Source organism: Nomia melanderi, chromosome 4 (genome assembly GCF_051020985.1).
Source record: "Nomia melanderi isolate GNS246 chromosome 4, iyNomMela1, whole genome shotgun sequence".
Classification (NCBI taxonomy): Eukaryota; Metazoa; Arthropoda; class Insecta; order Hymenoptera; family Halictidae; genus Nomia; species Nomia melanderi.
In genome coordinates, this window is record NC_135002.1 from 16,084,093 (window position 1) to 16,099,209 (window position 15,117).

Sequence of the window (15,117 nt, forward strand, 5' to 3'; positions counted from 1 at the left end):
TAGATCATTATGTCGCAGGCAAGCATCCCTGGGCTTTTAAATAATATACTTTACAAGTGTAGGGATTTGTATTACGTAATTTAAATGCTTAAATATGTGAAAAATACCAGATGCGTGTGGAATATTCTATTTTTTTTAGTCGAAACGTAGTTTTGTATACAAATGGACGATACTGGACATACACTGGTGAGTACACGCACTGGTGTATAGTATGTAAGTAGTGAGATGGTGAACCTAATAGAGTCATAAACAGAAGTACACTTGAGTTTTGAATACAACAGTTAATAAATTGTGTCACAGCAGTAAAGCAGTAGTACAGTGCGTTACTCCACCTCAGCTCGCGGCTCGCCCAGTAACAAAGACGTACCGAAACTAATTCCGCCATTACTATCAAGCCGAGCGCTGCAAGTGGACGTCTCCCCTTGCTTCTCTTCATTTTTAAGTCGCAGCCTGGCTTGGCTCATGCGAGTAACGCACTGTAGGATAGACCGAGGCAAACAAGATCACGGGGCGAAACGGATAAAAATAAGAATATTGACCATCTTTGTTACGTTGTTATAGAAATCAGCATGCTAACTATCCATATTACTTCATAAACCTTCCCTACACTTAATCCAATATACCTTCAATTGTTTCAAACTGTTGTTTGCCACCAGCACGTGTTATTCGGAATTTCACTGTAAAAATGACAAGCTAAGCTTGGAAATTCAAATGTGTTAATTATTATTAGTCTCTAAGGTGACTAAATTCAGTATTTAATGTACTTTACATTATTATATTGTATTTTGTTCATTTGTCGTATTCACTTATTTATATATAGACATACAAAGAAAAACAAATCAAGGATCACAGAATCCAGAAACAATATAAGACAATAATAAAAGTTAATTCCAAAGAACTGACCATACGTCACCCCGAAAATTATCGCATACCTTGTATATACAATTCTACAAGACGACTCACTTGTCGAATAATTAAAAAAACCAATATTACACTTGGTATTACCTATCAATAAAATGATACTTCTGGAAAGACAATAAAAGAAGTAAACGACTAGGTTAAAGAAGGACACTATTAAAAGAAGAATGAAGACTAATAAGGACGGATGAATTAATAACATAAATACAGAGTCTTCCAGAGAATAATATTGCACTTGTTGATTCTACGGTTTTATAAATATTTGTTTTCAGTTGTTACAGCGGAACTGATCTTAGTCAATTTTATGTTAAACTAAATGTATAATTTTGACAAAAATATTAAATTCATTGCAATAAATTTTTAAAATAATATTTAGGAATAATATTTTATTTGGTGTATGCTACAAGTATTTTTGATTTTACTTCAAAATACTCCAAATCTTATTTTTGTTGAATTGATTTCGTTTCTACGAAAAATAGATAAGTGACAAAAATGTTGAGCTATATATTGTCACGCGCATGCATCGGATCATTGTTACTTTTATAAAAAAATAAATAAACTTACAAGTAATAACAGCGGCGAGTAGGCGTACCGCTCCGTACGGAGGTATACAACCTGGCCAAGCAGGTTGCAAAATGTATTCAGCAAATGTGAGGGCGGTGATTGCATTTCCCGTTGGAACCAGAATGAAGAATGCCACCCAGACGTAGAGGAACGCAGGGAATGGCCCAAAAGCGTCGCTAATGTACGCGTAATCGCCTCCGGATTTGGGAATCATCGTACCTGAAATAAATACATTTTTCTAATGGATATTTAATCAGAGACAACTAATAAGGAAAAGACCCGGAAATTCAACAAATTATGAAACTTTGTGTGTAGATGGACTAATACATTGCAATTTTTTCTTCATGCCGAATTCTACTTTGAAGGGGTGAAACCACCCCTTGAAAAAAATGCAAATTTTTCTTTCCTGTGGATTATCTTGAAAACGGTAAGAGGTAGCGAAAAAAAGTATAAACGAAAAATACATTGTCTTTCACGTCTATAAAACTGTAAAATAAAATTTTCAAAATTTGTATTCTGCAATTTTATAGATGTAAAAGAACGACGTATTTTTCAATTAAACTTTTTATTATCTCTTACTGCTTTCAAGATATCAGGAACGAAAAATTTACATTTTTTTCAAGGGGTGATTTCATCTCTTCAAAGTAAAAATCGGCACGAAAATAATTAGGTTTAACAATATAGTAGGTTTAACTTACTCTACTCACTGTGCTTCCTCTACTTTGCAGTCAAGGATTTTTTAAACGTCTACAAACTCTTCTCATAAAAAGCTGAAAATGCATCATAGTCTTAAATACTAGGAAGGAAGAAAATGAATTTCAATTTCGCGTTATTTGAGTAATGAAATGATTTACTTTTAGCTTTCGATTTCAGATATGCAAGCTCGAAGTCGCAGTTATAATGACATTAGACTGTAAAGATTTAATTTATATATAATTCTTCTTTAAGTTTAATTTAAAAAATATCACCTACACTTCATTAGAAAACAGTAATTGTTTTTAATAGAAAACTCTTGAGTGCAGAGGGTTAATATCATTGTACAATAGGACCTCGATTAACCAAGTCGCTATTTTCCCTGATCTAAATTGTCTACAGTCTTAATTAATCCTTTTAGACATGATTTTCCGATATTATGTGCACTTACTAAACAATAGAAGCCTGCTATTCAATGCACCATCAGTAATGGCATATATTGTGGATAAAAAATGATAGTATACTGCTTCTATGATATGACATCAAGTCTGAAGGTGTTAAATTTGGATTCATAAATAATACCTCAATATACACAAATTATACAAATATATTTTGAAAAATTTCTTCCCGAGTCTTCATTTACCTAGACAGTTAGTTGCTCAATTCAATCGGATAATCGAGATTCTACTGTTTATACTTTTTACGCGAACTGACAAGAAGAAAATTTACGATAACAGTCTGCAGCGTCCGCGAAAGACAACCGAGACGAATCGGCGGAATTACATCACAATTAGCGGCAGGGGTAATTTAATAAACCATGGGTTGACCTTTTTTCAGAGTTCAAAGATCAGGTCAGATTGGCTGCGCGCCTCGACACGATTCAATTACGTTAAATTGACCGTCCTAGGAATTGAGTCACGAGCGTCTGAATACACGTCGAGGAAAACACTAACTCGTCTACGTCATTGGTCAGTCGTTTCTTTGCTAAATTCTCACGCTATCGGAACACTGTTTCGTCGAGTACACTTTCACGATAACTCAAAAGAAGTTTATCAATATAACAGAAAAGAATTGCAGAATGTGAGAAATTTGCCAAATTCATTTGAAATTTATTAAGCCACTTAGAAGACAAAAATGTCTTCTTTCGTGCTTCTTTTGTAATACTTGAATAAGAGTGATAATACAAAATTTATAAGTTTTCATGAATTTGATGCTGGGATGTAGAGATGTAGACGATTACTACAGATTTAAATATAGATCTGAGACAAGAATAACAATATGCTTCATATATGTATACTCAATCACCCTTTAGAGATAGAAAAATAGATCTCAAAGTCGGATAAGCACCCCGATTTTTCGAATGTACTTCATTATGGTCAATTTACAGTGCAAGAGGTAGGGAAAAACATAAGAAATACAAAGTTTTAATTTTGAAAAAAGATTTTTTCGAAGAATTTTGTTTGTTTTTCTTCGTTGTAAGCCACTGTATAAAATAAATATTATAACATATTTAAATTGTCAAAATATATTAAATATATTATTATAAAGGAATCAGAAACACTGTAGTTCGTATGGATATTTTTATATACATAATAATCTAGTAAAAATGACTCATATCAATCTTTTAATTTTACAGTTACTGAAATCATAAAGATATTTCTAAGAAATACTTAAGTATACAAGATATATTTAATCATTTAATTGTGAGTTCCAAGAGTGCTATTGTGTTCCCCTGATGCTGAGCCGAGGAATTCAAGTAGCGCTATCACTCTATTATGTTTTCAATTGAATAGTCAATTATTGATAATTTTGCACGACTGTTTGTAAAGTGACTATTTTCATACCTAACGCTCTAAATCAGATAACATCGTTTGATAATTCGAAAATTGACAAAGACATCAATTGTTTCGTGCAACGTATTATTCCACTCAAATTTTTCATACATTTTTTACGTAAAATAATAGTCCTTTCAGGTCTCAACAGAATATCTCAGTTGAAAAAGAAGTCATTGCATTGGTTTTACTGATGATTAAAACTAAAATGAATACAACTAATGTTAATCTAGTTTCTTATTGACAAAATGTTATATGTATATATCTTATCAAAGTTTGCTCTTCGTTCTGGAACGGTTAATACGAAGCAAAACAATATGGGATCAGTTCTTTTATTCACGTACATACGTATACAGAATGTTTGAAAAAATGTTTCAATATTTATATAATATAAGACACACTATACTGGGTAAAGAAACCGCAATAACATAAATTGAATTTTTAACTGTTTCTGAAGTATGAACGCCTTTTTTGTATATTAACAGCCGATGATACGAATGATAACATTGCACTATTAATTGTAAGTTGATCAATTTCACATAATTTTTCGTAAGTTAACATCATCCTTTTTTGAATTCTCGAATGTCTAGAATTTTTTGAGTCATTTATGTGATGAAGTTAACCGTGGAAAAGAGAGTTACTTTGTAAGTCAAGCTACATAAAACGTATCTCATACCTGTAGTAATTTTATGTACATATTTGGTATCATCATCACTAAATACATTTAAAATAATTCTATTCTAGAGAGAAAAACATGCAGAACAAATCTTGAGTATTCCTTATCCTTATCGATGAATATATTATAGAATTAAGAAATGCATCATATTTAACAATTTAACAATTTTCTAAAGAATTCGATATTTTATGTTATACTACCTAATAGGATTACAAAATCATATCAATTTATTTAAAATTATTCCATTTACATAGTTAATAGGAAACAAAACTCATCATCGGACAAATTTTTTTGTTTCGTCGTGTTTTTTGTCCTCCTTTCTCGTCTATCTTTTATTAACATATTTTTTAATGATATTTGCCCAGTAGAATCTATTCAGATGACTCGTTTTCCAAGGACATGCACGGTTAGCTAAATATTTGGAATCGTCCGCTGAATTTTAAGTAAAATTACAACGCCCAAGATATATTCGCCAGAATTAAATTAAAACTTTCAACATTTAGTTCGATTCACATCTGATTGAAAATCATGGACATGCAGTTATTCAGACAAGATTCTCAATTGTTAATTTCTGTGTAATTTTTTGTACATATTTCCCGAAAATTACCATTGACTTACATTAGATAATGTCGGAAATTTTAAGGATGATGGTACGGTATGAGAAAAGATGCAACTTATTCATAAGCCTTTGTAAATAAATTAGTTTTTGTAAACAAGTATAATTATTTACAATTATTTATAGTTATTGTGACCTTCCATTTTTTGTCAAAAACAGCACAGTTTGAACCATATAGTTATCCTGGATGATATTGTTTACTTAACCCCTTGCCCTATAATATCATGTCACACTTGTGGTGAAGGTTTTGAACTGAATTTTACAAATCTGAATTATTTGCTTCTTTCGAATATTAGTTAAATTCCTTTCGTAATGAATTATTAACGTTAAAGTAGCTTTACCAAGCACAGTTGTGAAAGAAACCATTACACATTATTCTTCTGTCATCACTTATTATATTTTAGAGCATGCGTGGACATAAAATATGCCTACAATTTTTCTCTTTCTTCAATAAATTATTAATGACAAAGTAGTTGTATCAATTATAGTTGAGAAATAAGTCATAAGGCAAAATCTTAACCAATGTTCTATCGTACGTTGTTCCTTTATATCAAGATCAAACAAAATCTTAAAGATTAGAAGAGAAATAAAAATTAATTTTTTATATTATAAAGCTAAAAGTGGTGTAAATAATTCATTGTATTTTATTGAGCTGTTCACTTTATAGTGTTTTACATACTTAAATTTTCCATAAGAGCATCGAATATACAGTATAATCACTGCCAGATAGGAAACATCAAATATCGAATACAAGATAAGATATTTGGTGTTCATTTTTTATAAAGTAAATTTCATATTTCTAATTGAAAAATAGCTTATTATTTCTTTGTTAATGTAGTAGTAATTCTATTATAACACTCGAATACAATCTTTGTCTTCCAAACCTAGTGACAGTGAACGAGAGTATCAAGTCATTTCGGAGCAATGTGCCAAAAGCGTAATTAGAACGACCGCAATTGATAAAACGCTCGGAAACTGGTAACCGGTGGAGCAGCTGACACTGTGCAGTGCTCAGTCATATGAGATTCCAGTAAAAAATATCAGTGTATTTTGAGTGTTTAATAAAACCAAAAAATAAAAGGAAAATATTTGGAGAATTACCAATTAAGACAGAACAATCAAGACAATAAATTTAAAAAATCTAAATGAAATACAAATACTAATAGTTTAATATTAATACTACTTAATAATATTGTATATACAGGGTAACTCATAAATTGTAGTACAACTGAAATGAAAATTATTCTATGTGAAAAATAGTAAATAATTAAAGATTATTATAGATTAATAGATGATAGATTGTATATTAATTAAAGAATACAATAAATACTTCGGCAATTAACTCGTCAAATTTGACTTGAACAATACAAAAAGTGGTATATAATATTTTCAGTATTTCCTATATTGAATTTATAGTTTTCAATAGTATCACTAGTTTAGATAATTGCTATTTCCTTTTATGAATTATGAAATATACAGATAATTATTATGTGAATTTCATGAACGATGAAACATTTAATATATTATAAATACGTAATGTGAAATGTTGATCTACGATTACTGATTAACCAGTTAACTGCGTTCGACGAGTATACACATCTTAAAACGTAAAATGCTACTAACTTTTTCCACGATAAAGGTATTTATTTATTTTTTGTTAGAATACATTATAGATTCATTTGCTCTATGCTTGACAAGTAAATATACACTTTATTATTTGATTTTATTGCACGCACAATGAGAAGTGTTTCAAACTAAATTCCACAGTTAACTGGTTAACACGTTCGCTACCAGTGTCGCATATTTGCGACGATCAATGTTGCATATTTTGTGCACAAAAAGGTAAATGTACATTTACGTGTGTTTTCATCTAATATTGTAACGCATGGTATAATCAGCAGGAAGTCGAAGAAATTTTTTTTCTTAATTATTATTCGTATTTTGTAAAGATGATATATTTTATTTAATAAAATATTGTAACTGTTATCGAAAACAAAGCTAGTAGCGAATGTGTTAATTATCTACGGAATTTAAAACTAACAGCGATAAACTACTATCGTATTGCTTTTAAGCTAACAAGTAAGATATATATCGATTCATTAGCTTGCGTAAGTGATTAAAGATTGACCTGATTAATTTCGTTCCAAACTGTTTACAAGTTGTTCGAACCGTATCAAAGTAATTAATGTTGTTCGCCTCGAGTAAAACAAAAATAATCGCCGATTTTTCAATGACCGAAAATCAAGCACAGTAGACATTATATTGAATAACACAGGGTGTCTCGGTTAAATGAGATCACGTAAATATCTACCTTTTTTACCGTTGCATAGGACAAATTTCTAAAACAATGATATGTTATTGCAAACACGCGTGTAACCGTATAAACAATTTTTCCTTGAGGTTATTTTTTACAGGAGACTTCGAGGTCATCGGTACGATTCAAAATGGAACATAATGGTTTCAAATAGATTGTTGAAAATGTATTTCTTAAATATCGTTATAGGGGAAATATTTACACTTGAAGATAACTAAAGTATCCAATTCGAGCATCTATAGGCTTAATCATTACCAATAAAGTGCAAAGTATCTTCGGTTACTGTTCCCAATAACATGTTTACGTACTGATACGAATGCATGTCTCAATGTGCTGTATAAATCATTAGAAAATTTTAATTATCTCCGTTATCGATTTTGTTTCTTCTGCTATATAAAGGTATCGAAATTATGTAAGGTTTCATTTGAAAACATATTGATGATCTCAAAATTTCCTACAAAGAATGACATTAAAAAAAAATTATATAAGTTACATATCGTGACTTAACACTAAAATCACAAGACCGGTGAAAATGTTCCATTCCTGAATTCTTCTTTCACAATTATTGGAAAGATAACAGGTTAACAAGGAACCGTAAATTACGATAAGATAGGACAATGCCACATATAGCCGATCTTTAATCGTTTGTTTTGATTTTCGCGCGATTAATTGACTTATTGCCAAGGGGGAATAAAGTTCAAAGATGTGTTGAAGCAAATTTACATTACCATTGTAAATACTATGCTCAACTCAATGTATTTAAATCTATCGAGTTGTACAATTCTGTTCGGTAATCTCTGTCGTTATCACGAGTGGAATATCATTATAAGTAAGCACGATACGCTTTCGAACGACTGTTCAAAAAATCGTGGATGCGAAAATGACGAATACTATTGCCATTTGTACTGTACTTTTTTCAAGGCAGTTTCTTTGTTCAACTGTAAATATTTTACTGCATATTTTAAACACAACGTTGTATATAATGTTTAAACGTTACTCTTGTTTCTATCCGTTGAAATATTAACCCCCTGTCTTATACATAACGTGTTGGACTCGCTGTAAAGATTTTAAAGAGAATTTAACAAGGAAAAATATTACTCAATATTTTTGAATTCAAATTAAATATTATTCTTCTTCTATTATCAATAATTATACTTAAGAGCAAGCATAAGCAGAATATGCCTAGAATTGTTTTGTTTTTTCAATAAATTATTAATGGCAAAGTAGTTGTGTTGATCATAGTTGAGAAATAAGTCATAGGAAAAGGGGTTAACCTCCTGTCGCATTCCATTCCCGATTGGAAACAAACTCACAAGGAATGAACATTTTTTTTTGTCTTTGTACCTGCACATGTATGATGTTCCCTTACGGGGACAGTCATAAAATGCAATAAATAACACTGTTTATTAATATTTTCTTATTTATTTCATTATCACGTCAACATTTAAATAAAGTAATAGACATATATTTTTCTTTCACTGCTCATGCAATAGAATGTTTACAAATGTTTACAAAAAAATAACCGTACTAAGAAATAAAAAATATCTATATTTGTAATAAAATTGTTTGTCATATGATATATACCCAATCCTGGTTTTAGATGATAGATGCGTTTCGTATAAAACAAATTCGCGTAAATAAATTTACTGTACCTGTAGAAACATGCAGATTAATTCCTCGCCAAAGGAATTAATAACGTAGTACAATAATCCATATAAAAATTCATATTAGAACTTAGGTAATACTGTTAAATCAAACAAATCATGTAAAAATAGAAAAATAATTTGTGTTAAATCAGTTTCGAAGAAACCCGTTATTTATTTTGAACGTTAAATACACTATCTTTTGTAAACATTTTTCAAGGTGAGGTTTTTACATCTCTTTTACCTTCATCATTGAATTTTAGCACGAATTTCTTGATCCTACAGATACAAAAGATCTGACTGCAGTTAATCAATAAATGCGAATAAAAATAAAGTTACTGCTTTCAAACAATAATATGAAAATGGAATATAAGAGCCAAAAGGTATAAAAAGTAGGTATTAGGAATGATTTTAATAGTTCTACGAATACTTCCTATCAATGGCATAAACGTAACTTGCTGCTAATAGAAATTTCATTCATTAAACTAGCGAAATATTAATTGAAATCGTACCTCGATTCATTGCTAACAGAAAAATCGCACGAATTTTTTCTGGTATTTTAATAACATTATAAATTCAGAAATTACTGAAATCAGTAATGAGTACCCTTTAAGAAATATGAAGTTTATTTTTACAGATATCTCGAAAACTAAGGCCAGGCGGTGGTAACGCATGTGGGGAAAAGTTGGTCACAATGATGAGCTTAATAACATACTTCAAGTTCACTAAAATCGATGAAGACGCCCCTGTTCCTAATAATTACCTTTAATTATTTTTACATTAATTATTTACGTATTATACATCTTCTGGTTTTTGAAAAATTAAATTTTAATTATTAATATTGATTCTTTATATATTATTATTTAACAACGTAAATATACTATATTTATTAAGAGTTTCGTAATTATATATTTTGTTGAGGTTCTGAGCATTTTCTCCGACTCCGGTAACTTCAAGAGACATACGTGATAATAATCGATCAAAACAAAGATTGTTCTGTTCGAGAAAAGTATATGACGGTATGAAATGTGATGATATCTATGTTTGTTTAAATTCGTTTCGAAGGTAATTCGTATTAACGTAAAGTAACTTGTAACTGATATCAAAAAAAGTTCAATAATTAAATATACTATAATCTTGAAATAGATTTTAAAAAATCTATTAGTAAATCTAATAGATTTTAAAAATTTTAAAAAAAAGAAAAGAAAAAATTCGAGGACCGACAAAACCCATTTTGGAGTTCTATACAGACCTTTAAATTCTATACAGTGTGTATAAACATAATTATTTGAAAGAGAATGAATTATGTGTATATATATACTATTTTGGAGAAAAAATGCTAAACATTAATGAAAATATTAGGATGTGTAATTTGGGTTCCTACAACGTTAGGTGTTATCTACAATAATAACGTATGTACCGTTATGAAAAGACAACTTCTCAATGTAAGTACACAAACCTGATTAAACGACAAGAGTGCATAGTTTATTTTCAACGAACTATTGAAATTAAACTTCGTCAAATTCACATAATAAATTAAATTATAACTATTAAAAATACGTTTAAAGAATAATTATTTAAATTCAAATTGGACAGCTCAGTATATAAGAAATTAATAAAAGTAAAAACTGTTTCAAATAATTAAAAAAATACCACCAAAAACAAAATATCGTTTATATCGCCATATTTTCTACTAATCTATTTCGCATACTTATCTTCAGGTTAAAATATTACATTGATATTATAAGATAAATGTTATTAGTCCATCATTGGTGTACCATTACAAGTAGGACGCTAAATTTATATTCTTATCCTCCATGAGGAATGAGGACAAAATGAATCATTTTATTAAAAAAAAATATCGATAATTTTAATACACACATATAAATTATCTCGAAATTATCTACAACAACAATTTAACTTTTATCTAAATAATTGTTTAATTCGCTCAAACGTTTTATCTTCGATTAAATATTGATAATTTATGATGTTTTATCAAAGACTTATAACTGTCTGTTATCAATCTTGAGAAATACCTATATAAATTTCAGTTCAACGTTTTTGAAAATAAAGAAAATTATATGCATCGATCTGTGTACATATTACACTGTAACAGTGATTTGTACTTAAAAAATATATAATCGCGATTTTTTAATGGATTAATGAATTTGTTTAATATAGAAATGTACAACAGTTTGATAATGTTCGTTTCATTAGCCCTGAATGAATGAAAGATACAAAAGCATACAGTTTTTGATGAAACAATTATATAGACAGCTATATATTTAAAATTAATTAAAAATTTTACAATGAAAACAAAGTACCTTTGATACACGAAAATAATAATCCTAACCCTTGGAGGACGAACATCATCATATTCACAATTTAAGGCTTTTATTTATTGATATAATTACAAATTGCAAACGACTGATTTAATTATTTAAATTAAGAAAATTAATATACCGTTTTCTACTTTTCTCGTATGTAAACATTCAACATATAATTTACCTCTTTATAGGAAAGGTTTGTTATAAATAAATATATAAATAAATTAAATTGAATATTACAAATTGATTTCAGAAATAATTAAACAACCTAAGATCCCTGTGAATATCAATGAATGTTGCACATGAAGAATACGATGAGTGTGCAAATGTTTATGCAAATTTATATTAGCATGAAATGTCAATAAAGTAAAATTAAATAAAATTTTATTTCCTGCATTAATAGTTTTAGCAAAATGTGAAAATAAAAATGATTGAAACGAAACGTATTCTTTTGTAGCTTTTTTATATTTTAATAAACTACAAGAAATTTGAATTAAAGTTAATAATTTGCTATTGTTTTTAGAAGTATTAAATGCTTAAAAACCGGTAACTTAACGATAAACATATAATTTAAAAATTTTCATTCAAATTTCCGTCGATAACGGAGAACGAGTTTTAAGCAGGCGAACCGCCAAACAAGTACTGTACCTGGCAAACTAAGGAAATGATGCAAGAATTAGAAGGTCTGTCTCCAGACACGCGCGTTGCGCTAAAACTGGAAGGTAGAAGCATCGGCGTTGGAAGGAGTGCCGTATCGTTTCTCCAAAATTGCTTGGCAAACATCGATATTACCAAATAATATGATAATCATTCGGCGAAATGTAAAAAAAATTAATAACAGGAATGCTGACAAATGCAGTAATGAACAATATTAACATAAATACTGTGTTTCCTTTTGTACAAAATTTGAAAGCCCGATTTATATACAATAATAAATTACTAATAATAATCTCAAAACAAATTATGTATATTTAACAATAATTTTTTAAGTAATAATAAATTTTTAGTAAGAGAAACAAATTTCAAAATAGTTCGTGCTAACGAAAAGTGATCTAAAAAATAATGAACTTGCAAAAATATTCAGTTTCCCAAAAGCCAACAAACACACTTTTAATTTTTATATTCGTTAAGTCACGATTAATTTCCGTCCGCCATTGCGTTTCCGGTGATCGGCAATCGAAATTTTCAATCGAAACCCGATCTACGATGTCTGATCTGTATTTATTCTACCCGGCCTCTTTTTAATATTAAAATGATTGCAACGCGCGGGGTTCATCGAACGCGCATCATGACGCAAGCGTCACGCGAACTAGACCGCATGGTGATACTAAATAAAATAGAGCCGGCGACAGCGGCCGTTCGTTCGTTCGTTCAAAAAAGAAACCGGTTGATTTTCAACATGCTTACCGAGTTCTGCATAGCATAAGGCGCCGATCAGCGACAACAACCCGGAAAATATCCATATGATCAACGCCTGGCCGACGCTATTACTGTTCATCAAGACACCTTTCGGCGAGACGAAGATTCCGGCGCCGACGATGATGCCTACGATGATCGCCACACCGTCCCATAATCCGAGTTCCTTTTTCAATTTGATGGTGCCGGAGCCGGAGTCAGATCTTACGGTCTTCAAGACCTGCTTTTCGGCTGGCGCGACTTTATCCGGCATCGTGCGTGCGCGTTTTCCTTGGGTCTTTCCTCGATTTCCCTCTGGCCGGAGCAGCCGGGTGCTTTTATTCCGCGCGACGTATTTCCCGGTTCACCGACGAAAAACTACTGAACGATCCGACCATGCCGCGAGGAACAAAACGTCTGATATGCACGTGTGAAAACGAAAAAAGATAGGCAGAGAGAAAGATAAGGGGGGGGACTAAGAGAAGGGGAGAGAGGAAGAGGGAGAAAAGGACGGACCGCGTGGCGTCGTTTACTCGACGGATACACGTGCGCGACTAGTACTGCAATTCCGTCTGCAGTTACGACGGAGTCGCCGTCTCGCGGGCATGGTAACCTCCGAGCCGAGTTAGTTGGCCCACGCTGACTCGTTTTCTCCTTCGGTTGTTCTTCGTTTTTCGCACGCACTTCTCTGTTCTCTCCTTCTTCGATTCCGATTTGTTTGACGTTTGAATTTCAACGGAAGCGCGGGAAATGGCACGGCTTACGTTTTCCCGCGCTCTAACCTCTACAATCGCTAACAATTAATGTGTATTTTTTTTACCGATGTGATACTAGCTTCAGCTGTATGGATAAATCTAAACTGACGAATTAATTGATGATTTACTCATTTGCAGTAGGTGATAAATGTTATGTTATGTTTATAACAAACTATAAATCTGAGACTTTCTTTTTTGGCACTTTGACGGCCGCACTTTTCGCGGGAAATCGTCTGTTTTGGATGCTGGCATTTTGCGAAAACTCTTTTATGGAATGTCTACAAAAACAACCATAATTTTGATTTATATTTTTCATATTTTTTTGCTTTGTATAACATTTTGTAAAATACTTTCTATCTTTCTATATAATATATTTCGATTAGAGAGTAGAGAGTTGATACTGTAGGAAACTGTATTGAAAAAATAAGGTTTCAAATTTCTTGACTCAAGTAATGAAATGTTTCTTACCACGTTTATTTGAGAACTATTTGTATACACTATACCACTAACCACTTTTTTGTATTCGTTATAAGAATAATACCTAAGATGTACACGAATTTATTAAAAATATTTCCTATCATCTAGAAAATCATTTTTAGAATACAACTTGAATTAACACGTTTTAAAATATTAAATATAATTAGCGGATCTTTAGACTGAAAGATTAATTATTCAATTAATTGATTGATTCATTTTTTAATTAATTAAAGGATAGTATTATTAAAAAGACACGTACATATGGGAAGTTAGAATCAATGTACAGGATGATTTATGGATTTATTGATATGGTGTTTAATTGCGTTTACGGTGCTATGAAATACAGCACAATTGTAAACATGTGTAGTCATGATCGTGCGACACAAGTTGATAAGTGTTAATCACGAATACGTGACACCGGCCGCCAAAGTGTTAATGTGTTACGTGTCAATTGTAATTTCACATTTCCGACCAACACGGTTCAAACAAATTGAAAAATTATCGTTCCACACATTGGGACTGATTCCCTGCAATTAAATTATTAAACTCTTCATACATGTATGAAACATAAGATTGAAGCTATAATTAACCCAGATATCAAATTACATTCTAATGAGAATTTATCTAGAATGTTTCGAACTCGACGGATTCACTATACTGTGTATGAACTAAAAATAATAACACAATACAGGTACATTTAAAATCTATTTCACAAATCTGAAGTAGTTTAAACTACAGATGACAACATACAACTAAAATTTTGTTATTTAATGACCCTGGTTCGCGTCAGATACAAATGTTAAACATTATGAAGAATTGAAAGGTCAGATGTTTCGAATTCTTCCCGTTCCTGTGCTTTTCGTAAGAAACATTAGGATATCGTAGAAAGCATTATTTTTGAAAATTT

General features: G+C 30.7%; 1 protein-coding gene across 1 annotated transcript in view; it reads right to left on the bottom strand.

Moving 5' to 3' along the window:
- Positions 1 to 15,117, bottom strand: part of mnd (L-type amino acid transporter minidiscs) — a 43,755-nt gene that overhangs the window by 27,718 nt on the left and 920 nt on the right. Inside the window, exons 2-3 of the mRNA XM_031972831.2 lie at positions 12,991 to 13,762; positions 1,483 to 1,701 (exon numbers count right to left, since the gene is read on the bottom strand). Of these exons, the coding sequence (XP_031828691.1) occupies positions 1,483 to 1,701; positions 12,991 to 13,252 (481 nt within the window). The 5' untranslated portion in view covers positions 13,253 to 13,762. The remainder of the gene's footprint in view (positions 1 to 1,482; positions 1,702 to 12,990; positions 13,763 to 15,117) is intronic.